Source organism: Panicum hallii, chromosome 4, assembly GCF_002211085.1.
Source record: "Panicum hallii strain FIL2 chromosome 4, PHallii_v3.1, whole genome shotgun sequence".
Classification (NCBI taxonomy): Eukaryota; Viridiplantae; Streptophyta; class Magnoliopsida; order Poales; family Poaceae; genus Panicum; species Panicum hallii.
This window is the reverse complement of record NC_038045.1, coordinates 50,551,667-50,576,812: the sequence shown is the minus strand read 5'-3', so window position 1 is coordinate 50,576,812 and position 25,146 is coordinate 50,551,667. Positions and strand designations below refer to the sequence as shown.

The 25,146-nt window shown below is 45.1% G+C and overlaps 5 protein-coding genes and 1 long non-coding RNA gene across 6 annotated transcripts; 4 read left to right on the top strand and 2 right to left on the bottom strand.

The window, feature by feature from the left end:
- Positions 1-3: 3 nt before the first annotated feature.
- LOC112888491 lies at positions 4-3,747 on the bottom strand. The gene is made up of 6 exons (XM_025954712.1): positions 3,490-3,747; positions 3,193-3,391; positions 2,737-2,932; positions 1,922-2,125; positions 1,053-1,364; positions 4-962 (listed from the first exon to the last, which is right to left on the bottom strand). Exons 1-6 carry the CDS (start codon positions 3,709-3,711, stop codon positions 8-10), a joined length of 2,088 nt encoding a protein of 695 aa, XP_025810497.1. The 5' UTR covers positions 3,712-3,747; the 3' UTR covers positions 4-7.
- Positions 3,748-4,118: 371 nt separating this feature from the next.
- On the bottom strand, positions 4,119-6,128 carry LOC112888393. Its single transcript, XR_003227809.1, has 2 exons — positions 5,531-6,128; positions 4,119-4,676 (listed from the first exon to the last, which is right to left on the bottom strand). It is a non-coding gene; the product is annotated as an uncharacterized LOC112888393 (long non-coding RNA).
- A 3,305-nt stretch (positions 6,129-9,433) lies between these two features.
- LOC112890955 (nucleosome assembly protein 1;1) lies at positions 9,434-13,010 on the top strand. Its single transcript, XM_025957843.1, has 12 exons — positions 9,434-9,632; positions 9,723-9,766; positions 9,905-10,000; positions 11,008-11,100; positions 11,216-11,306; positions 11,381-11,442; positions 11,520-11,704; positions 11,817-11,994; positions 12,070-12,113; positions 12,209-12,404; positions 12,496-12,519; positions 12,626-13,010. The coding sequence occupies exons 1-12, from the start codon at positions 9,566-9,568 to the stop codon at positions 12,683-12,685; spliced, it is 1,140 nt and encodes a 379-aa protein (XP_025813628.1). The 5' UTR covers positions 9,434-9,565; the 3' UTR covers positions 12,686-13,010.
- Positions 13,011-17,029: 4,019 nt separating this feature from the next.
- Positions 17,030-18,711, top strand: LOC112890923. Its single transcript, XM_025957809.1, has 2 exons — positions 17,030-17,432; positions 18,438-18,711. The coding sequence occupies exons 1-2, from the start codon at positions 17,120-17,122 to the stop codon at positions 18,458-18,460; spliced, it is 336 nt and encodes a 111-aa protein (XP_025813594.1). The 5' UTR covers positions 17,030-17,119; the 3' UTR covers positions 18,461-18,711.
- Positions 18,712-19,095: 384 nt separating this feature from the next.
- On the top strand, positions 19,096-21,553 carry LOC112890922 (cysteine synthase-like). The gene is made up of 7 exons (XM_025957808.1): positions 19,096-19,522; positions 19,680-19,807; positions 20,010-20,212; positions 20,291-20,416; positions 20,521-20,679; positions 20,828-21,021; positions 21,154-21,553. The coding sequence occupies exons 1-7, from the start codon at positions 19,409-19,411 to the stop codon at positions 21,277-21,279; spliced, it is 1,050 nt and encodes a 349-aa protein (XP_025813593.1). The 5' UTR covers positions 19,096-19,408; the 3' UTR covers positions 21,280-21,553.
- A 251-nt stretch (positions 21,554-21,804) lies between these two features.
- Positions 21,805-24,788, top strand: LOC112888805 (cysteine synthase-like). Its single transcript, XM_025955140.1, has 7 exons — positions 21,805-22,269; positions 22,417-22,544; positions 23,075-23,277; positions 23,397-23,522; positions 23,885-24,043; positions 24,195-24,388; positions 24,477-24,788. Exons 1-7 carry the CDS (start codon positions 22,156-22,158, stop codon positions 24,600-24,602), a joined length of 1,050 nt encoding a protein of 349 aa, XP_025810925.1. The 5' UTR covers positions 21,805-22,155; the 3' UTR covers positions 24,603-24,788.
- Positions 24,789-25,146: the final 358 nt, after the last annotated feature.

Genomic DNA, 25,146 nt, shown 5'->3' with positions numbered 1-25,146 from the left:
GTCACTGCTACAAAGTAACTTTAAACCTTTTATTCATTTTGAGGATAACATCGCCAAATATCTCACAGCCCTGCCCATTCTTATCCCAGTTTAACAACCTATTATGAAGATCGATTGCAAAATCTCTATCTTGATCTGCATCATCCAGCATCTCAACTAATAATGTTACACACTTGAGCAGGTATGGGCCTGTCTTGGTTTTGAGTTGATTAACAAAATGCTGATATCTATCTTCACAATCAAATATCAGTGAGGACATATCCTCAACAGCACCAAGCCAGCCAAAGATGAGATGTGCACCACTCAAAGCCCATCTTTGAGCAGTACCACTGCAGCTGCTCGAGAAACCATCATTACTAGCATGATCTTTTGTTTTCGTCTCCACTTCAGTTGACTTCAGAACCTGCCCAGTGCTTGCGTAGTGCAGAAGCATGTTGCAATTCTGCTCATTAACACAACTAGACGATACAAGCAATACTCCTAACGGAATCAACAGATGCAATAGATTATGGCATGAGGGATGGAAGTCTGATAGTTTTTCAGCTTGCACTTGAGGAAAGGCAGTTGTGCTACAAAATTTGACACAGCGATCATCAAATTCCTTAATCAGGGTGCTTACAGCGTTGGTTGGCACATGGAGTTTCTCTGAGTCCATGGCTGTGGGTATTCGCAATTTCCTCCTATGATTTACAGTAATATTTGGGTGCTTTTTGTTGTTCCTAGCCCAAGAATGTGATATTTCCAAAATATTGTTAGCTAGCATCTGGCACTGATCATCATTAGAAGGGCATAGGACCCAAGAAAGGTAAAAGGCTGCCTTCTGAGCAAGACTGACATCACTTAAAGAATCAGCAAGTGTCTCTTTGGATAATGTTTCTGATAAATAATCTTGTGAGCCTTCTCGGTGGAAAAGTAAAGCACTTGCAAAATTGAACCAGAAAGGGAAATTTATAATCATGTACCTGCAGAGATACAGTTGCAGCAGGTGCAGTTAACTTCTGTCAGACAAAATCCAAAACATCTAGCTTTCTTGTGTATTTAAAAACACATACCAAGCAGAATTATATTTTACCGATCCCTTTACAGGTTGTAGTTGTGAGTTTTTTGGGGAAGAGCACCTGCTTCTTGTGTTATCCAAATGAACCAACGCATTGATACAAGAAACTAGGTCCAAAAAGGCTTTACATGATAAGGGTCCAGTTAGTATCGCAAGCAAGTCACTATGTTGGCTTGGGAAGTAAGCATGTGAAAAGGGGAACTTCTGTCCCAATTCTATGGATATTCCCCATGACATTGGCTTGAGAAGAATGTCTAATGCTGAAGATACCAATGCACTGTGAAGTTCTAATACGGAACCCAAACCCCTGCACAAATAAAGGATGAGTAAATAGATTTTACAAGAACCGGCCCTTAAACAAAGAGCCCATAGTATAATTGATCCAGAAAGTATACAGAGCTGTGTAAATGTAACATCCATAACAGTGTTATCGGTAAAATATCATTTAGACATAAAGGAAGCAATACTACAGAAATTATTAAATATCAATCAATTTTATTTCTTTCAAATGTGTAAGGTTAAAATTAATTTGGGATCAACCTCTGCAAGAGATATTTCAGTAGGGTTTACCATGACATCTGTTCCAAACCAATTTACTGAGATAAATTTTAACTCACGACCTGTTTGGTTTTGGTCCACTGCCTAACTTTGTCACGCCTAAGCTTAGTCATGCCAGGGTTTCTTAGATATCTGTTTGGTGGACATTGTGGCGAGCCAGAGTTTACCAGCAGTCATCTACTGCTCAGCAGTTTTATTATTTGTAAAAATAAAGTGCTTGTAGAAGCCAATGGACTGAGACACATCAAACTTAGTGTTAATGAGAATATGGAGCATTGCATACAAATGTTTGGGGTATGAACTTACGTTGCTAGAAACCAGAAGTGCAATAATGATCCCATCTCCATAAACATTGTTGGGGAGCAAACCAGGCAAATTATGATGATACGCCACTCCATCCGATTATGTAATTCCTTTCTGATGCAAAGTAAGGGCCTTCTAGTTACCTCCTGGAGCATCGCTGACAGATCATCCTTAATAATTGATGGATCAAGATGCCATAAAAATAACCTACCACAAACAAAAATACAAAATATGTGACTAAATCAGTATACTATGTAAAGAAATGCAAAGAAGATTTTCTGAAGTCCATGCAGCAGCAGCAGCAGCAAGATGCACATAAGCATAATTAAGATGGTATTGCCTGTCAGTGTACTACAGATAAAAAAGAAGTAGAGAGGTATCCTGGCGAACAACACCACAGAAGTATTATCCGGTAAGCAAAAAACTTAACTCCAAGCTTTCAAGAGCGGATTTTACAAAGTACTCCCTTGGATTCCAAATGTAAGTCGTTTTAGGATCTGGGGTTGGTCAAACTTTTAAAATTCTAACCATCAATATATAAAATTGCCCCTCATTACAAATACATTCACAATTTATAATTCTTTTTATCTGAAATAACATATTTTCATGGAAAGCAATAGTCACACATTGGACACCATGCCAATGTCCTAAATGACTTACATTTGGAATCAGAGGAAATATTTTCTTATTCCTACTACACACTTGCAGCAAAGGAATAATGTACGTATAATACAGCACAGGAAAGTACAACACCAACACATCTTTCACCAGTGGCACACGATGATCCACAAGTAATAGCTGCTAGTATGCAGGCATACCTCAGTGGGATTGAGTTACCAGTAGGAGGGGCATGATTGGAAGGATGGTTTATTAACTCCGCAGCAACGTTTCCAACATCATATTCGCATTCTCCCTCTTCCTTATAATATGGTAATGGGAAAAGACTCTGGTAGTGAGGGGACAACACCGCCATTTTCACAACAGCATACAACAGATCATAAGAATGCCTTCCAGCTGCAGTAAAGAAGTAATAAGTGACAACATTAAGATAAGACAGATTAAGATAAGACAGACAATCAACCTACAGGGGATAACGTAGCATTTACAAGCTAATCTCTCAAATCTCAACTGCAAAATTGCTCACAATAAACACTAAGAATGTCGCATTATCTTTTAGTCGTTTGGTGACCACGACATTGATGGGCATTTCCTGTAACACCAAACAAGCCTAATTGCAACGCATCGGACGAGAACCTGGTAAAAAAAAACCTCACCATCAGAATCCCCCAATTTCTGCACAAGGGCTGCACACGACCGGAGCAGCTCGCGGCAATCCCCTGGCGAGACGGAGCTCCCAACACAGAGCATCTCCTCACCAGCGCCCCCATCGGGCCGGACCACGCCGCACGAGACTGACGCGGAGAGCGCGGAGACGAGGGTGCGGACCAGGCAGTCGACGCGAGCCCTGTTCACCTGTACCCACACACACACACTTCCATCAGCACGAGGGTTTAGCTAAAATGAACAGCGGGAACAATCGAGCTGGGAACACGACGAGGGTGTCGCCTTGCCTCTAGCGGGTCGAAGCACATGAGGGAGAGCGCGGCGTCCAGAACCCTGGTTCCGGATGAGGCGCCGCCCCTGCCGCCGCTGGGGTTGAGGGTGGCGGCGAGGGAGGAGATGGAGGCCGAAAGGGCGTCCCCGTAGGAGGCATTGCCGCCGCCGGCGGGAGGCCGGGAGAGGCGCGCGGCGAGCTCGGCCAGCACCCGGGTGAGGTCTTCGAGGGGAGCCATTTTCGGGAAGCGGAGCGGCGGGAGGGAACGGTGGCCGCCGCGAGAACGGAAAAGGGAATCCAGCGTGCAGCGGTGCTGTGTGCGACTGAAATTGGTTAATGGGCTGAAACAAATCGGCAACCTGGATTGAGGCCCATGAGTCGGCCCAGTAAAATTCTGCGAGCAAGTCTCAAGGAGAAGAGTTGGAGCCATTGCTCTGCATTTTACTGGCAGTCTGCCAAGCATCGCTACAGCTTTGTGTTGTCTGCAACTCTGCATTTGATATTTGAACAGCACTGTCTCATCCATTAAAAAAGGGCCATGCCCAGTAAACAAGAGATACAGCCAGAGGCAGAGTTACATTAACAATATTCTACAATCTACAATTGGAGATACTTCAGTTGTACATATCCTGGGATCTGGATTCCTGATGTAAATAACTAGGATCTTACACTTGGAAACTGCAAAAGAGCTTCAGGATCCACCTGCATAGTGCAAACAGATCATAGTCGATGCATTGCCCTCACAATATGGCAGCAGAAATCAGGTTAGGCATACAGTGTGAGTAACAGGTAGCTCATGACATTGAGCAAACAAAACTATTGCATGGGGGGTACCATAATTTGGGGAAAACTCAACACTGTCATTCTTATTCCCAAGATTGAAAAAAACATGGAGCATGAAAAACTGCTCCTGTAGTTTATTGGCTGCGGCCATCCTTTCACTTCTAGACCTCTGGAGAAGCAATTTCATACTTCTCCACAAATCCATGATTTATATCATTTTGTTTCTGCCTTCGAAGTGTCTTTGCTTGTGTCTTTTCCGGATATGGCAGCTGATGCTGCCGCTGTCACAGCCGCAGCAGCTGCACCAATTTTGACACCTCCTGCAGCTTTCATCGCCCCACCAATCTTCGCAAATGCTGCTATCCCACCAACTAGAGCAGCACGTAGAGCTACCATCGGTCTGACCTCCATGGTATATTCCTGAAGCAATTTAAGCATACATCAGCAGTTTCAGAACAAGTTTAATGCAAGCATCACACTTCTCAGAACGCATTCAATGTTAGTAAATTGTAAACATTTTTTCCCCTCAGCTCAGTGATAACTTACAGGTAAAAGAATAGTAATGATCGTACAACCTACAGTTTTTTCACTGGCATGGTGTTCCCTTTTAGCTAATCCCGTCATTTCTCGACTCTAATGAAATTGTGTTTTTTAGCAGGAAGCAGTTACTTTCTTATCATGTTTGTGGCCAGCTGAAGCAATAGATGACGAGATACGGGCTAGCCAGGGTACTGCTTAAGAAAGGGAAAAACAGTGAATGCTAAAGATGGCGTTTCTGTTCTACAGTAAGTAAACTGAGATAGAGCAGTGTAATGCGAAATACATTGGGGCACCTAACATACAAGAAGATGGAGAAAACTTAGGCCATGTTTGTTTCCGCTTATATGGACCTCGCTTTTCTGAGACTCAAGATTCTGAAATAAGCCAGCTGTCTACAGAATTGGCTGTCTAGATAAGCTGGGTGTTTGGCAATCCTGATTATTCTGAGTCGATTCTCTAAGTTGAGTGGTAAAATGTCTGAAGTACCCCTGAGGCTGATGACATCTCATTTTTTCACTTAATACGAGCAGAAGTCAAAAATTCTTAGGTTTTTTTAGTATCTTGACTACATAATTATATTACAATAATATCAAATGTAAGTTAAGGTCACAAATATACCAAGAGATACACTACACAATCATCTAGTAGCTAAACATAAAATGGCAAATAATCTACTACACAAACATCCACTACAAGGTACTAATAGCATCAAAACTACACAATCATCCACTTACAGCTGCCAAAAGGGGAGCCAGGCGCACAGCAAGGAGAGGTAGCCGGCGTCAGGTGAACTGCAGGGGCGCCGGCGCGGCTCAGGAGGCAGGGGGAGGGCAGGATGGCGCGGATCCGGAGGCCGGCGACGTCACGGGAGTGAAGGTCACGGCGGATCTGGAGGCAGGCGGGGGAGAGCAGGGGCGACGGCGGGAGGGAGGTGCGGCGGCGGCGGCGGCGGAAGGGGGCAGGGGCGGCGTCGGCTGCGGAGCAGTGGCGACGCAGGGAGAGGGCAAGGGCGGAGCAGTGGCGGCGGCGCAGGGAGAGGAGGGCCGGAGCGCGCAGGGACAGGGCAGGAGGAGGCGTCGGCGGCGAGACAGGCAGGCGGCGCGCGGAGAGGAGGAGGTCGAGGTCAGGGAGAGGAGGGCCGGAGCAGTGGCGGCGGCGCAGGGAGAGGGCAGGAGGCGGCGTCGGCGGCGAGAGACAGGGCGGCGCACGAAGATGGGCAGGGTCGGGGTCGAGAGGGAGGAGAGGGCAAGCGAGGAAAAACGGGCTCGCTTCAAATATGCTAGAAATGAGTAAAATACATAATCGGTCGTTGAACTTCTATCGGGGTGTCATTCGGTAATAAAAGTTCTTAAATTTGTTAATCACATCACGCGAGATCCAAGCTAAATCAAAAATTATATAATTTATTTAAATGAAAAATTATATACATATAGAAATAAATACCAAAAATTATTTGTACAAATATATTTAAATATAAAAAATCTGTATAAAAAATTTGTAAAAAAACTCATATGACCAAATTTGTAGAAAACAGAAAATAAAAACGGAAAAATTTGGAAGAAATATTGGAAAAGAAAATATTCAGCATAAATAAAAATAAAATGTTAGGAAAAAATAGAAAATATAAGAGTTGATCAGAAAAATTAAAAAATAAAATTTGAAACACGTGTAAGTTCCACGTAAGTTGAAACACTTCCACTTTATGACTTAAAGTGATGATTTAAACTTCACGCGATGCGATTAGCAAGTTTTTTAAGAATTTGAATGTACATTTTGAAAATTTAAGTACCAGGATGACACCTTCAACCATGTTCGAGAACCGGCGGTGTACTCAACAAGAAATAATCAAAGTGCTTGGATGGGATTTTGACTTGTTTCCATCCATAAGTGGATTATATAAGCCGGAAACAAACAAGGCCTTAGTGGTAAGACCTGATGAGCGGCCTTAGTGGTAAGACCTGGTGAGCATAAAGCCACAAGTTTGCAATGCATCAAGCATTCATGCTGATTTATAAATACAGTACATCAAACCTAGGTAACTGGCCAAGAATTGCAAGGCTTACATTCTTCATAGTTTGTTTTACTCAGGACTACTTGCCAACCAGGACGGAACCAGTATAGAACATGCGTGTACACATGTACACCCAATAACTGTTGCAAAAAGATCAAATTTAGTAGGTAAAATCATGGTCAGATCCGAATACAAATACCATGTGTCAGGGGTTTGGATGTTTGATTTCGCGCAGCAGGATGGGAAAGGAGGGGAATAGGCAGGCATACCCCCGTCGGATGTTTGTCGCCGACGAAGCGCTCGTCGCTCGACGAACAACGGGCAGCGCAACTCGCCCTGTCGTCGCCGCTAGGAAAGGAAGACTGAGGCCGAGAGAAAGAACAGAAGTCGTGGAAGGGAGGGTGCTGCCACACCAGCCGGACTCGAGTTGCAGCTAGGTTGGGGAGCGTGGACGGCGGCGCACGGGCCAACCGCGTGGAGAGCGGCAGGCGCTGGGGGAGCGAAAGGAGGAGATGGGTCGCGATGCCGACGGAGCGAGCCGACGGAGCGAGCCTTGTTGCTGTGTGGGCGTGTTGCCCGTCAAAGCAGAAGGCATTGCTGCTCCATCGCCGGCTTCCTGCCAGTTGGTGGGACCGTGAGCTGGTAGGGTCGTCCGGCTGAGGGGAACTCGTGCCGACGAAGGCCCCGCCCAGTTCATCACGCGTCAGACCGTCATCGTCATACGGGTGGAGGCGCTGGCACGCCGGCACGCCGGATCTTGAGAGGAGGAGAGGAGGGGAGGGGACACCACCGCCGCTGATGAGAGAGACGAGAAGACTAGCGGCTTGTATAATCATATAATCACGTGAAAATAAAATCTACACTTACTTAACAATCATATAATAGCATAATATATATTTAAAAATAAAATTAAGAATATATGTATACCTATTTGTATAATCCTACGTCCATCACTGCTGCCAACCAACTTAGCGCTCACAGGTTCCCCCAACGTTTTGTTTCTAGATGACCAGGGTAAGACAACCTAACCATATCCACCAAATGACCAATATGAGACAACACAGTTCTGGCTCTGGGTACAAAAGTGCAAGATGATCTGCCTCAGGGCACCAATCAGCTTCACTTGAACAGCCAAACTAGTTTCAACTGATTTAAGAAACAAGTACATGAGCATGTTTGCCTCATGACTATTGCAGCCAAACCTAACCCAAGGCCCAAAACTCAAACCCGAGCAAACACTACAGGTAAAACATATTCCACTTCGAGATCCAAGCTAGCACTACGCCTAGGGGCAAATTGGATTCCTCGGTGGGGCCAAATTGGGCAGCGTGGGCTAAAGTTGGGAATTGGATTTCGGCTGAAATCCTAATCAGCACTATGCCTGAAGAATCGAACCAGGAAATGAGATTTGGGTTTAAGAGCGTAGCTGATCCCGCATAATAGAACGAGCAGAAGCAGGACATCCCAGCAAGGAAGGAAGGGGATACTCACCAGCGGGAGGAGAGGAAACCTGCAGGCACGTTCGGCCGCGGCGGGCGGATAGCAGCGCTCGGCTGGCGGTGGCAGTGGGCTGATGTAAGAGACCTTCAGACAGAGGCGTTGAATGGTTCCACCATAGCGTAACAGGGGAAGAGGAAGGGATTTGGAGAAGGGCTAATTAGTAATTTGCATATATTTAAGGTATTCCGGGTTATATATTCATATGTGTCACCTAGAACCATTAAATTTGAGCATCTATCTCATGAAAATATTTCTATTGCATTTATGCCACCATTCGGGTCTAAAATTCAACTCTCCAAAGACAAAATTGAGCCAATCTAGAGTAAACATTTTGACCAACATGATATAAACCCCAAGATTTGTGATCCACATGACAATGTGGACCAAACACTCAACATTCTTAAAACTATTCGCAATTTTGTCATGTGGCAAAAATTATGATGGCGCAGAGTAGATTTTTTTATATATTTTAGTTTCTAGTAATTCTTATAGCACATTAAAACTCATCTCGTCTAATAGATGTAGCATGAAAAAAATATAAAGAATTTTTTAGGATGCTTGTGAATCATAAGTAGCATCTAATCATGCACTTTGCTTCCCAGGTCATCCTCGCTTGGGTGCTTCCTGAAGCATATAACATAGAGCTAGTACATTAAAGAGTATTATTCAATAATGAGGAATGTAAGGAGGTGTGTACCTAACGACAGGGCATATAGTAACTCCTCAAGATTCACAAAATGAAATAGCTTGAATGTGGTTTTGAAAGCCGAATGTCCATATAATGGATAGATTATTAATGGTTGCCATAGCTTTAGATAATTTTTCGAATGTAATTAAACATGTTGTGTGGGAGATATCGTGTTGAGTAAAAGAACTTTTAAGATAAATCTGGAACCCTAGAGAATTCAATCACACTTTTATCTTTTGTTTGAGCAATTTTAGAGAAATCTAGAGTTAAACATATTTTCTTTATTTTTGAAAAAAAAACCTCCAAAAGCACGGCACGGCATTTCCAAATGCTCTCTCTCTCCATGTGGAGGGGGACATTGGTAGTTTCAGACACATCGAAGGGCCTGAATGCAAAACACACGCGCTTCTTCCTTAAGGAGCCTCTCACCCTTCTTATACCCGAGAGACTAGGGTTTTAGTTGCATCCCTTCTCTCCTCTCGCCGCCCAGCTCCGCGCCCCTCTCTCCGGCGGCGCCGCGGCGGCAAAGTCCGAATCGAGCGCGATCAGAGCCTCACCGAAGAACCGGCGATGGGCGGCGAGAAGGATACCATCGACCTCTCCGACCTCAACGCCGCCCTCCCCGCCGCCGCCGCAGGTAACCTCCGCTCCGCCGACACCGAATCGCATCCGCTAGCCCTTGGGTTACCCCCTAATCGATCCGTGTCCTCTTGTGGTTTGCCTTCAGCTCTCAGCGCCGAGGACCGCGCCGGCCTCGTCAATGCCTTAAAGGTACGTCGATTTGGGTGATTGGGCGCATGTAATTGCCGCTCGATTCTTTTGGGTTGTGATGGTTTATGTAATTTCCATCCCGTTTATTCCGATGTATTTTATCCCCTTCCCTTCATCTGTGATCTGATTTGGTTTCAGGACAAGCTGCAGAGCTTGGCAGGTCAGCACGCCGATGTGCTAGAGACACTCTCGCCCAACGTTAGGAAGCGCGTCGAGTTTTTGAGAGAAATCCAGGTAAATTTGAGACTGTTCCCTAATCCCTTTCTCTATTTTCATACAAATCTGGTACCAACTTTTTCACGACGTCACTAGGAATGCAGTGTTATAATTTTTAAGTTTTAGCTTATTTCCTTTGCATTGCCTTTTTAGGATGCGTTGATGAAATGGTTTACATGCTCAGCTGATTTTTAGTCAATTACCTTAGTTATAATTGTAGCTGAGAGTAATCAGAGTGTCGTCCCTGTGCTATGAAGGGCAACAACAATTTGTTGATTCGTTGGATTGATCAGTCTTGTCTTTTGTTGACCATGTATAGAACTCAGAAAATGATTTCTTTAGTGGAATGTTTCATTTGAATCAATTAAGAGAGATCCAAATTGTCTCTGGTGTATGTGGCTACTGTTGACTGTAATACATCTCACACTCTTTCGTTTTTGTTGCTATAGAAATATTCTATTTGCTTTTGGATTTACCATGATGTTTTCTTTGATAAGATGTGTTCTCTCTTGGCAGAATTTGTGTACTTGAATAAGAAACCTCTCTAACATATAGTTTTGGCCATTCATATTTTCCTTGTGTTTTGATCTGTCAAATATATGTATGAATAAGTGATGTTGTAGATTCCATCAAGTTGCTGTACCAAATAATGGAAATGGAAATAGTCAGACTTGTCCTCCCTAGGAAGCTGCACTCCCTTCATATTTTCATTTTCCCTTTAGATTAGTATTTGCACTGAATTTGTGATGATTCATCCATTGTCTTCTGTGATGTCCTATCTCACATCTTTATTCATGGTGACTGCTAGGACAGTTCTATTACATAATTGAAGAAACAGCTTGTTCAAAGTAGCAATGTAGTTTATAAATCTCCCATTTTTCATTTTTCTTGATGAGTCGCAAGCTTTTCATTGCAATAACTTTTTATCTGCCTTTTTTTTATCAATTAATGGGGGCAGCCAAATAAACTGGATTACAGGGTACTAGCTGAAGCAGTTAACTAATTTTTCCTCACTAATGACACAGGGTCAACATGATGAGATTGAGGCGAAGTTTTTTGAAGAACGAGCTGCACTTGAAGCTAAGTACCAGAAGCTGTATGAACCTTTGTACACAAAGGTATAGTTTTTCTTTATGTTTGTATGCCTGTATTGTTTCACAATAATTTGTTAAAAGATCTAGAGTGTTCTTGTTTGCGCAAATTGTTGGACTTATCTATTTTGCGTTCTTTCAGAGGTATGAAATTGTAAATGGAGTAGTGGAGGTAGATGGCGTCAGTGATGAACCGACCAGCGATAATGCTGAAGAGGGAAAAGAATCAGATGGTATGAGACTGAACTTTAACTCCTGCATAAGTTCCCATTCTGGATATCTGATTTATATTTGCACCATTTATCAGCTAAAGGAGTTCCAGATTTTTGGCTTACTGCTATGAAAACTAATGAAGTCTTATCTGAGGAGGTAATATTGTGCCTTCCTTCTTCCTGTGTGTTTTTTAGATACGCTGCTGTATTGTTGACTTGATTTCTGCTTTTTAGATACAAGAGCGTGATGAACCTGCATTGAAATATATAAAAGATATCAAGTGGTCTAGAATTGAGGATCCTAAGGGTTTCAAGCTGGAGTTCTTCTTTGATACAAATCCGTTCTTCAAGAACTCCATCCTATCAAAGACCTACCACATGGTTGACGAAGATGATCCGATTCTGGAGAAAGCAATTGGGTCGGTACTCAGATGTTCTGTATTTTTTTTCATCTTGTGCTCTATCGCTTTGTTCTTTATCGTTGTCGACCTGTGTGTGCTTGCCTTATTAAACACACATTATTGACTGCAGAACTGAAATTGAGTGGTATCCTGGGAAAAATCTTACACAGAAGATTCTAAAAAAGAAACCGAAGAAAGGTTCAAAGAATGCAAAGCCTATTACTAAAACTGAAGTGTGTGAGAGTTTCTTCAACTTTTTCAATCCCCCACAGGTCCCTGATGATGAAGAAGACATTGATGAAGAAACTGTACGTGTCGTTTAACTTTTTTGAGTTATCACACTTTCTATTCTCTGTAATAACTAGATTCAATTTTCTCTGTAGGCTGATGAGCTGCAGGGTCAAATGGAGCATGATTATGACATTGGGTAAGTGCACCCTGAATCCATTGCACCTGCTAATGGTATTCCTGTGTATTGTGTCTTGTGGCTCATTTCCTTGTATTACTGAAACTGGCTTTCAGGACCACCATAAGGGATAAGATCATCCCTCATGCTGTTTCTTGGTTTACTGGTGAGGCTGTGCAAGCTGATGATTTTGAGGACATGGGTGACGATGATGAGGATGACGATGAGGACGAGGATGATGATGAAGATGAAGAGGAGGAAGAGGATGAGGATGAGGAGGATGAGGAAGAAGAAAGCAAACCAGCAAGGAAGGTAGGCTTTTAGCAGGAAAGCAATCTGTTAAAATATGGAAATTCAGCCTTGGTCCCTTGCTAATACATTTCCTTTCTAATTGTTTGAGCAGTCGGGCTCGGGCCGCAAACAAAAGGTACAAGCTCTGAAATTCCACACATAACCGACGTCTCCTGATACTTGTTTTTTCCTAGTTTCCTGGTAGCACTCAATGCACATGTCTAACACATGGTATGTTGCAGGTAACACAGAAGGTGCCGCATGGAAACGCTGATCAACCAGCAGAGTGCAAGCAGCAGTAAACTGCCCCCATTATCCATGTGTTTCCATTGGTGCTTGGTTGATGCAGTATTTTCCATTGAACTGCCCAGGAGCTTTTTCGGTTGTTTCTGTGAGCGGGTTAGATGTTATTAGGTGGCGAGGCTGCTGTCTGGAGCCCTTAGTGCTGTGTTGGTGGATGGTTAATGGTTTGAAACTTCTCTGTTAGCGTCTTATGTTTCGGTTGTATGCAATCGGATGGTATTATATGATTGTGTAATTATCTTTGCACTCTGCCTAAGCCTTCATTCTTGTTCGTTAGATGATATAAAAGTGTAACCTTCGACTCTGCGAGATCAGAATTCCGAATTCTGAAGTGATGCGCGATATGCTGCAAACCTGTACTGATTCTTTTTTTTTTGAAAGACCCTAAACCTTGTGGTTCGGCATATATTTATGAGAAGAAGAGAATTGATCCGATTTATAGGTAAATCGGGCTCTAAAACCATACAGCAACTACAACACTAGAACTAGCAAACAAGGCTAAACACCTAGAACTAGCAAACAAGGCTAAAGTGCCCATTGTAGCCAAGTAGCTCCGACTTGCGACCTAAGCAGCTCCGACTTGCAACCTCAGCTCCAAGCAGCTCCGACTTGCGACCTAAGGAGCTCCGACTTGCAACCTGAATTGGGGCATCAACACAACCATACCACTCAAACTCAACACTTGCAACCTGGATTGGGGCATCAACACGACCATACCACTCAAACTCAACAACAACGACCAGCGACCACCACCACTAGCACACTACAACTAACCCATCCACGACCGCTCCAAACGGTAGATACTAGAACTACCGCCGAGGGATCCTCCATCAACACAACCACACCACTCAAACTCAACAACAACGACTCGTGACCACTACCAACGACCACCACTAGCACACCACAACTAACCCATCCACGACCGCTCCAAAAGATAGATACTAGAACTACCGCCGAGGGATCCTCCCAAACGATGTCTCCAACGAGGGAAACATCGTCCCCAGATATTGTCACCGCCGGCGTTGCTCCGGAATCACTCGATTCCACCGTTGGCGGCGGCTCCGCGCCATCCTCATCTCCGCATAGGTGACAACCCACCGTCTCACCCTCAATTCGCAAAATAAACCATCACTTGTTCTCTAAAATGGAGCGGCGGTGGAGAGCGGGGATATTTGCCTGCACTTCTTCCACCTAGGGCGGAGGGCGGGAAGGGGAAGGGTAGCGGCGGCCGGCAGGAGCAGCAACTGCAATGGAGCCAGGGCGCCAGGCCAGGCCACTCCAAGGGCCTTTATCCAATTAGGGGGTATCTCGTAAATAGTAGGGTTAATTTTGCAAATATTTGGCATCGCGATCCGATTGAGGGAGTATTGTGTACATTATAGGGATTATTATGAAAATAATTGGATCAAATTAGAGGTCTGTTTGCAAATATCCGGGGTGCCTTGGGGGAAGTCCGAACTACGCTAGGCGAGGCCGCGTCGCCACCGCCGGACTCTCCTTTCCCGCCGCTGGACGTCCGGCGCAAGCCTCGGTCCAAGCTGCAGCGGCCGTGCCCTGCAAACCCCTAGTCACAGTCCCAACGGCTCCCGCGGCGGTGCCGGTGCGTCCAATGCAGACTTTGTTTTTTAGAAAGAAATGCAAACTCTGTTTTTGGAATAAAACAAAGTTTGATCCATGTAATACTCTCAATTTGCTGCTTAGAGCATCTCTAAAAGTCTTTTTAAATTCCACTCTCTAAATTATCATTTAAAGAGACTTCTGCATAAAAATCGTTTTGTATATGTTTTTACTCTCCAACAGTTTTTCTATATATTGTGTACACTCTAGAAAGCTATTTTTATTATCTATCTTTGGCTGCGATAAATATAGAATGAAGGATGACTATATTTATATAACCACTTAGAAAAGTTATTGGAAACTATTTTTTTTATTAAAATCTTTATTTCTAACAGTGTGGAAAGATAAAGAGAGTCTCTTCGAGTTGCTTGCAAACACAAAAGGCGTCAGGTCCGTTTTAATCCGTCTCTGTTCCATCTTCTTCTCTACCGATCTCACGCCGGCATGGATCATCGTCGGGGCGACGCCTCCGGTCTGGCGGAGTTCGGTGAGAAACCATGGCTCATCAGGTTCCGCGGAACCACGCTGCTCCTCAACCCTTTCGACGGGAGCTCTCTCGACGTGGACCTGCCGGCGGTCGAGGGGTCGACGACGACGTGCCTGCGCTGCTCCGGGGACTGGTCGCTGATGCTCGACGAGGAGACCAAGGACTGCTTCCTGCTCGACCTCGCCTCCCTGTGAACGATCCCCCTCCCCCCGCTGACGGAGCCGCTGCCGGCGTGGCCCAGAGTCTCGTGCTGGATGGGAGCAGCGCGCCAATTCAAGATGGCAGATCGTACCCAATGCTCATGACCATCTGCTCCAACTCAGGAGACAAGTACCGTCTGTTCGATCGTGCTCTTCTCCAAGTGCGGATGGGTCCTCATAACCGAGGGCACCGACGACAGCGTGATCGCCCTCAATCCGTTCGCCAAGTCGGCCTTCGACCTCCACGGCGTGTCCTTCTCGTCGCCCCCGCCGCTCCCGGACTCCATGGTCCTCATGTTCTACAAGCACCGCCATGGCAGCCAGGTCAAGGTGCTGGTGTGGCGAGCCGGGGACGACGACTGGACCCATCTGGATTTCGAGCTTGGTCTTGATACCAAATTTAAGCTGACCTACAGCAACCCCGCGTTCTTCGACGGCCGGTTCTACTGCATCGGAAGCCGTGGCAACCTGGCAGTTTTCGACCCGTCGGATTCGGAGTGGAGAGTTCTTGATGAGCCGGAGTGCATCTACGACGACGACGATCTTCGGACCTCGGACAGCCGTGGGCACATCGCGGAGTTCGGAGGGGAGCTGGTCGCTGTTTTTGTGCCCCAGCGCGGCGCGCCGGTTGAGATGTTCAGGGTCCTTTTAGTTGAGGGTCCTTTTAGTTGAGCTGTGGATTTACGAGAATCTGATTTCAGCTGCCAGCTGTGGAAAATCAGCTGTGAGCTGCCAGCTGTGGAAAAGCTGAAAGCTGTTTGGCGAAACAGCTGTCGACTGTGGATTCTAGATACAAATGTCTGTTATGCCCCTGTTATGTCCCTGAGTTGAGTATTAACGTTTATATGTACTTAAGTAGCATATGCAAAACTATTATTTATTTTAGAACAAATTTTATTTTAAAACTAGCCAATAAGCTTGTAGAGAGACTCCATAAATTTTACGTTGTATTTTTATGATTTGAATTTTAAACGAATTTACAGGTTGCAGTTCTATACAACTCTATACAGTTTTAAATACAACTAGGTCCCTGACTTTATGCACCGAGAACCCTAAAAAGATTTTGATCTTTGCAATGTGGTCCTTGAGCACAGCTGCGCGCCGGAGGAGCTTCAAATTCCGGCGATGGGAGGCTCGGCCGGCGGCGAGGGGTGGTGGGGGAGCACTAGGTCCGCGAGGGGAACTCGTTTCGAGGGTCGGCCGGGGGCGGCGCGGCCTCGGACGGGGGCGGCGCAGGGGCGGGGCGGCCGCGGACGGCCGGGGGCGGCGCAGGGGCGGCGCGGCCGCGGGGAAAAGAAAACGCGAACCGGTACGCACATAACCGATGGCATTGCGGGTAATTTCATGCGAAACGCAGTGAAATCGGGGTATTGGGCGATTCTCTCCGTGAACTGGGAAACGCGGCTGCGTTACCAAAATCGCTGCGCGTCGTGAACCCGTTTGGTTCGGATTTTCGCGTTCTGGACGCGAATCATACAGAACGCCCAACCAAAGGGACCCTCAGACTCGATAGGAGCGAGATGGCTTGGGCGAAGTTGGAGAGGTTGGACGACGCGACGATGTTCGTGGACAATTGGGGCGCTGTGATCGTCCCACAACCGGAGGACAGTTTGTGCAACAGGGTGTGTACCTGCCAAAGTTTGGATGGAGTGATGAGGATGGAGATGGGGGTAAAGTTAGCGCATACTATGATTATGATTTGGTGAACCGGCAATATTACCCAAAGTTGCATGGACTGATGGAACCTATGAACTCCATCTGGATTGAGCCGAAAGCTTCACGTGCAATAGCTAGGAGTGTATGTGGTTATGATTTTTTTTCCTTTTACACGAGGAAACAATAACTGTAATTTTAAAAAATATTTTGCTTTGTGTGATGATTTAACTGCCGGCCATACGTGTGACTCCTAGTATTTGCGCGTGCCGTGATGTGAATAATTGGAGTACTGTAAATAATTCCGGCCTTGCTTTTGAACTGGGCTGACCCAGCACACGGCTCACTGAGCCGAAGCGTCCACCGTGGGCTGTCCGAAAGTCCCCATCTGGCCCAACTAACCGCGCCGGTCGTGTCGTCGTGCCGCCCCGACGCGCCGCTGGCTAGGCAGTCGACGCAGGCGAGAGGGAGGAGAGATGGAGGCGGCGCTGCGCGGGATCAGGGGGAAGCTGACGGAGCACCGGGAGAAGGTGATCAGCGCGCTGCTGCTGGGCTCGTTCCTGGCGCTGGGGTGGCGGTCCGCGGAGCAGCAGCGCGAGATCGAGGGCCTGGAGGCCGAGAAGAACTCCCTCCGCGCCGCCAAAGCGTCCATGTCCACCGCCATGTGGGCCTGGCGGGAGGAGCTCTTCTCCCTCGCCGCCGCGCCCTCCTCCCCCATCTCCGTCTCCCGCCTCCGCCACATCTACGGCGAGGAGGAGGTCGCACCGCCCGTCGCGCCCAAGCAGCCAGGTGGGTGCCTCAGTGCTCGCTGCAGCGATGTGATTGTATCTTTTTTTTCCTTCTACCAGAGATTGATACTGCTCCGGTAAAATTGCCTGTTTGATTGACATCGAAGCGTATACTAGTTCGGTAGTTCAAGTGCAGGTATCTTTTTTTTTCTACATCTGACCATGCTTATAGTAGGTCGAAATATCACTAAACTGGGTAGGGGATTTCACTGTTCTAAGTGTATAGGTTATGCTCTTTGCCATGAATTAGGCATTTGAAGCTTGAAGGTGCTTTGCTGCAGTAGTATGTTGGCATCTCCCACATACTGTACTAAATGCACGGTTTTCTGTCTGAACTCTGAATACAGTAGGGACTTAACAACACATCATCCAATGCCAACTGGAACCTAGAATTCAGTTTGTGGGTGTTTCTGTTGGAGCTACGTCTAAGAAAGCTGCTTGTAGAGGAGTTTGCGATTTGGTTATCACTTATCCTTTTGAAATTTCCTGTCCAGTTAGCATTTTTTTTTGAGCTCTATGATTTTGTCGTTCAGAATGCTTAGGTTATACTCGCATCCACATTAAATGATATACTACGTCAAAAGCTTAGAATGCACCTGATGGATTTCTACTTTCTATTGCTGTGAATTTGAATATTATGCTCGTGTCCTTGTCTATGTATTAGGCAGCTTGAATCACCTTGTACTGGTACTTAACCATGATGATGTGCAAAATGAGTTTATTCTTTGTCGAAATTGTGAGGTAATCATGCAGTCCGTGCCTCAAACTTGAGATTTGCAATCTCATCTGAAAACTTATTCCTTCATGCTCAGTGAGGTTGCCATGCCTTCTCGACTTAGCTTTTGAAATCTCTGGTTGACTCATTATCAACATCATAGCATCACATCAATTTGCATGCTTATAGAAAAATAGTAGTGAAAAACTGAAAGTGAACAATTTACTAGTATAGATATGACTTTTCAATGCATCTGGTGATAATAAAAATGTTGGCCTTTTCGATCTGCAGGATCCGATGCCGGGGAGGAATAGGTTTCTATAGCATGAAACTCTGTCGCACCTTTTCCATGCAGTGTGCAGTGTTTAGCATCATCAGATAGCGAGCCAAGCTTCCTGAAGGCGATAATGTTTTGCTAGATAATCATGAATGATCGTTGCACTGAGTTGCAAATAAGTTTTCATCGATCTGGTAACATAAGGAACAGTGTTGTCCCCTGTGTTGCTTTCCAAAGCTATACTGTGTGATCCGACATAATATAAGTAACACAGTTGTCTTATGTGCTGCTTTTCTTGCGGGAAATTATGGGCGTTCTTTTAATGCTAATATGAAGAGTGAGCTGAAGGCTCTGTGCATTTCATGCAGTTCAAACGTTGTCCTTTCACATGCAAGACTCATCACTTATCAGAATGCTCTCATTCCACCTACTCCCAATAAACAAACGCTACTTAAAATCACAGAATACTCTCATATATGCTTGGGCTGTTTTGTATGATATGACAGGTAAGTACCAATATATAAAAATGTACTCCCTCCGTTTTTAAATATAAATATATGATGTTTAGAACAAGCTTATTAGTTTCAAAATGATCTAATTAAATTGTCCTAAACGCCATTAAGACGGAGGGAGTACTGAATAATAAGTCAAACCTTGCAGCCACGGAGGAAACGACGAAGCTGCAGGAATCAGTGAGTGTGCCTCGTGATCTGAAAGATCCGTCTGAAACACACTGACCGTGAACGCAGCATTTTTGTCATTATTTTTTTGAAGAATAATTTTTGTCATTATTGAGAGGGCAACTGATAGCAACGTGCTTCCTGTCCTTGCAACACACGGGACAAGATTACATTTGGATGATGGCCAAGAAGCAATCTTTTTTTAGTGAAAAGCAGTAATATTCAAGTAGGGTATAGTGTGTAGTGGAAGTGCAGGCAGATCGAACCGTCTGCTCCACCGTTCTGTGAAGGAGCAAGAAGAGAACATGGAGGAAGAGGAGGGGCGGAGGGGGATCCCTTCCCTGCTGAAACCACCATTGCCGCCTGAAACCGAAGCTGGTTCTCTGCAGCAGGAACACATCGCCTCTGATATTACCCAGGTGAGGTCATCTCTAGTTTCCATATCCAGGCACATGTTTTTGTTTCTCCCCCTTCCTCTCCAGTTGGTTTCCTTGATTTCTTTTTCATGTAGAACTACCATGCACAAATTCCCTCAGAAAAAGAACTATCATGTACAAGTAGCTTGCTTGTTTTCAGCTTGTAGGATGGACACCACTGATAGAAGTGAAAAGAATCACCCAGAAGGATGAGGGCAATGCCCGAATTGTTGGCAAGTTGGAGTGCTACCAACCTCTTTGCTCTGTCAAGGACCGCAGCGCTCTGAGGTGAAGTACCGAGTCATAAAACTCTACAATCTTGAGGCTACCTGTACACCTTCAGAGCCCTATTTGGATCCAATTTGTTGACCTTTTATCTTTTGTGTTTCAAAAAAACCCCAAGTTTCCGCCATTTGCAGAAGCACGATCGAGTTATTAAGCCTCTGATCACAAGGCAACCCAGTTATCATTAACCTCACATTCTTTGCAGAATGGTTGAAGATGCAGAGGAGAAAGGGCTTATCTCACCTGGCGTCACAACACTGGTCGAGCCAACTAGCGGCAATATGGGGATAGGTCTGGCGTACATCGCTGTGGCCAGAGGTTACAGGTTCTTAGCAGTCATGCCTGCTGAGTACTCACTTGACAAGCAGATCTTGTTGCGATATCTGGGAGCAGAGGTGGTTTTAACTGGTAGGGGTTTGCAGCCACAAAGCTCGTCATGCCATAGAGTCTCGATACCAATGTGTTTATATGCTATGCTTTTTTTAGATCCTTCACTCGGCTTTCAGGGACAACTTGACAAAGTGGAACAACTCAAGAAAGAAATACCCAGTGTGCATGTTCTCGATCAGTTTGCAAATGCAGCTAATCCTGAAGCACACTTCACATGGACTGGTACCTATTCTGAAAATTAATAGTGATTTACATTAATCTTTTGATCCAGATCATATATCAGAAAAAGATATGTTTCTGAGAATATTGTGTCTATTTGTAACTAGGACCTGAGATTTGGAAGGATACGGCAGGCAAAGTAGACATATTTGTGGCTGGCTCAGGCACTGGAGGTACTATTTCTGGTATTGGTAAATATTTGAAGATGAAGAACCCAGCTGTGAAGGTCATTTGTGTTGAGCCTGCTGAGAGTCCAGTTATCTCAGGTAAATGGTTAAAATACAATAATGTAAACACCCCACTGAATGATTAAATGCTACAAGGAATAAAATAAAATATTATTAATCATCATTTACAAAAAAAATACTTCATCAGCTAATTGATTTCATAATAGCTTTGCTCATTTTGTTATAGGTGGCAAGCCTTCTCGGCATAAAATCCAGGGAGTTGGGCCAGGATTTGTACCCAAGAACTTGGACACCTCACTCATTGATGAGATCATTACGGTAACTGCAGAAGATGCGATGGCGAATGCAAGGAGGTTGGCAAGGGAAGAGGGCCTGCTAGCTGGCATATCATCTGGAGCAAATTTGGCAGCTTGCCTGAAGGTTTGAGCTGTTGCAAACTCCAATTCTTCTGACTGGAATCTACTCCATTACACTAATTTTTCTGACTGGATTCTACCTCCATTTCTTTCTCTTCTTTGCTTACCTTACCTTCTCTTCGAAATAAAATTTTAGGTGGCATCAAGAGAAGAGAAAAAAGGGAAGATGATTGTCACCGTGTTCCCAAGCGGTGGCGAAAGATACATGAACTCTGACCTCTTTGCAGCTGTAAGAGAGGAATGCATCGCCATGACCTTCTGATCACAGCGCTTGTGTGCCACCTAGGGTTGGTCTGGCATGGCTCAGCATACATAACATGCAAGTTGTTGGATCAAGATTCAGGAAAGATCAATATATGTTCTTGATTAGGACCTCTAGAGTTTTGTTGACTGTTGCTGTAGTTGGGCGTGTTTGTTTGCTTTCTAATTTTGCACATTGCCATGGAACGTTCAGCAAAGAAATGTAAATCCATGGACAGTCATTATTGTTCGAACAATATGACACAATACGTATTAATTTCCCTCAAATACCAAAACTCTGAACCATCAAAGTACTACCAAACCTCCCGTCCTGTTGAACAAATGAACAGGTGGGCTATGTACAACCACCATGATGAACACAGCACCCGGTGTTCTAAATGGGGCCTGAACATTTCATTTCGCTCGGTTAGCGACTCGCCGCTGCTCGAGTGGAACTTCCGGACTGCCCTCAAAATAAAAATGTGGAACCTCCGGAACAAAATTCTAAATGATTGTTACAAAATCCTACAGGAGCCTATTTTTTCCCCCCTTTTTCAGGCGTCCAATCCCAATCGTCAGAGCGCTTCTGTTCATCTTCATCCTCGTTTCTGCTCCGGTCGCGTGTTGCAGTGGCGCCGCTTGCCCCCGCCTACCAGGCTACCACCGGCGGCCTGCCCTCGTCCTCGGCGACCTCCCGGCCGCCGCGTCCTATCCCGCTGCCCCCTCCACGTTGACCCGGCGTCGTCGGGCCATCCCCGTGCATTCCGCGCCCTTTCCTGGCCAAAACGCCGTCGACCTCCGCCGGCGGCCCGGCCACTCGCCCCGCGCCAGCCTCCTTCGTATGTTGCTGCTCCTCCCCTGAGAAGAAGCCAACAAGCAGTAGCGTAGAGCAGCATCCATGGACAGAGAGGAGGTAGGGAGGAGGGGGATCCCTTCTCTCCTGAAGCCATCTTCTTCTTCCAGCGATGGTGGTGCTGGGCGGGAGGAGCACATTGCCTCTGACATCACGCAAGTGAGATCTCCTCTCCTACCTTCTCTCGTCTTCAATTATTTGGCAATTCTTTTCGGCTCTCTCTCTCCTTGCTCCTATTTGTTGCTGCAACGGGTTTCTTGGTGGCACGAGAGTTTGAGATTGTTCGTGCGCAACAATTTTCTTCAGCTCATAGGATGGACGCCGCTGATCGAACTGAAGCGAATCGCCAGCAAGGATGGAGTAGATGCGCGGATCGTCGGCAAGATGGAGGCGTACCAGCCACTCTGCTCCGTCAAGGACCGATGTGCTTTGAGGTTGTATTGAGCTAGTTCAGCTTACATATAACTCTGACAAGATTCGGTTAAAAGAGAGCTTATGGATCATCTGCTCTACAGTTTTCATTTAACAATCGCAGACTCAGAGAATACAAAGTGAACTAACAATCCTTTGTGCCTCTGAACATGCGTACCAAGTTCAGACAAGTGTGGTCTGCATTGCTCCCTTGCAATTCCAAGTCATTTCATTGTCTTGATGCTACTAGTAGCACCTGGATTTATGGTGCACCTATTATTTGTTCCTAAACTGTACCAATTTGTACAATTATGCTGCCACATACTTCTGTTTTCTTCTGAAGAATGATAGAAGATGCACGTCTGTGCTGACACTTCCTTCTGTTTTCTTCTGAAGAATACAAAGAAGATGCACCTCTGTGCTGATACTTCCTTCTGTTTTCTTCTGAAGAATGACACAAGAGACACATGTGCTGACAATTCCTTCTGTTATTTTCTGAAGAATGACAGAAGATGCACATCTGTGCTGACACTTCTCCTGTTTTCTTCTGAAGAATGATAGAAGATGCAGAGGAGAAAGGGCTGATTTCACCTGGTGTCACAACATTAATCGAGCCAACAAGTGGTAACATGGGGTTAGGATTGGTTCTCATTGCTATTCATAAAGGTTACAGGTTTATAGCTGTTATGCCGGCTCAATATTCGCTTGATAAACAGATCCTTTTGAGATACATGGGTGCTGAGCTTTATTTAACCGGTACGATAAGTTGTTCCAAGTTATAGCATCACCTTGCTTGTTCTTTCATGTAGATTAGACAATCCTTAATCAGTAGAAATTGTATGGGTGACCTTCTCCCTTTGCGGTTGCGTATGCAGATCCCACCCTCGGCTTTCCAGGCATGTACAACAAGGTTGAACAGCTCCAAAAAGAATTGCCCAATGTACATGTTCTCAATCAAGCTACCAATAAAGCAAATTCTGAAGCACACTTTAGATTGACTGGTATGGTTATAAGATCTGTTCAAATGTTATACTTTTACTAGCTGCTTTGTTTAGATAAATATGAATTAGCTATTGTGGATTAGTTGTTCCTAAGATATATCATATATGTACTTCCTTGATTTTGATCATTGCTATTTTTTACTTTCACACAGATGTAAATATAACTGTACCAGAATTTCACGACCTGAATAATGGGTGCACCGATGCATTTATTGACCCTGATTGTCATCATAGTTTAGAGACCATCGAACTTTATAAACACTGCAAGAACTTTGTATGCTACAACAACAAATACTCTTGTATTTCCACCATATATTCTCTGCATCGTACCACAATACAGTGCCTATTGTTTACAAACACAGGACCTGAGATTTGGAAGGACACAGCCGGCAAAGTGGACATATTTGTGGCTGCTTCAGGCACAGGAGGTACTGTATCCGGTGTCGGGAAGTATCTGAAAATGCAAAACCGAGGCATCAAAATTGTTTGTGTTGAGCCTGCAGAGAGCCCAGTCATTTCAGGTAACACACCATTGCAGGAACTTAACACTTGACATTAAACTTTTGGAAGTCATGAGCAGTGGCTTAGCTATAAGAATAGTAGTATGTAGTAAATATTTATTTGCTTGTTGCATGAAAATGAAAAAATTGACATGATATCGGTATTTTTCAGGTGGTGCACCTGGCAAGCACAAAATCCAGGGAGCAGGACCAGGATTTCTACCTGATGTCCTGGACACCTCAGTCATCGATGAGACTGTCACGGTGACCACTGAGGAGGCGATGGCGAACGCGAGGAGGCTAGCGAAGGAGGAGGGTCTGCTTGTGGGCATTTCTTCAGGAGCAAACTTGGCAGCTTGCTTGAAGGTTCACACTTCGCACAATCCATGCTGATTGCCTCTACCATTGTCGTTTCACTTTCTGATATTTGGTGAGCCTTCAAATGGGTCTTTAGGTCGCATCGAGAGAGGAGAACAAGGGGAAGATGATCGTTACCGTGTTCCCTAGCGGTGGCGAGAGATACATGAACTCCGATCTGTTTGCAGATGTCAGAGAGGAGTGCACTGCCATGACATTTTGATTCCTTTTCTTTTCTTTATCTCATTTTGATCTCATCAGTTTATCAGAACAGTTCTATCTTCGGTGTAAAAGGTTTAAGTAGACCACGTGTTGCTGATAGCACAATGTATTGCAGACGCAGATTATGTGGCACACAGTTAAGCGGGCATGTTACTACTACTGAACATTTCATCTTCAGTTTGCTCCACGGCTTTGCTTGGCTGACCCTTCATCTCTTCTCCCGAGGTCTTTCTCCTTGGTTCTAGCGAAGTCAGAACTCATCAAAGTACGATTGCCCTGGACATGTTGCCAAATGGACTATGCACAACTAGACATGCTTTACTGGATAAACAATTAACCAGACAGTCACCGAACATGTCACATATCTCGAGCTGAGACTCGCTACCAACCAATCGCAAACCTCCAATCCAAAAAATAATTTTCAAATTTATTATATGACATGGACACTGGCGAACCGTATCATACCGTATCCTAAAAGAAACAAAAAATAGTACAAGTAGTCATGGTCAGAGTGCGAGTGCAGCTACAAAACGGTATTCCTCTGC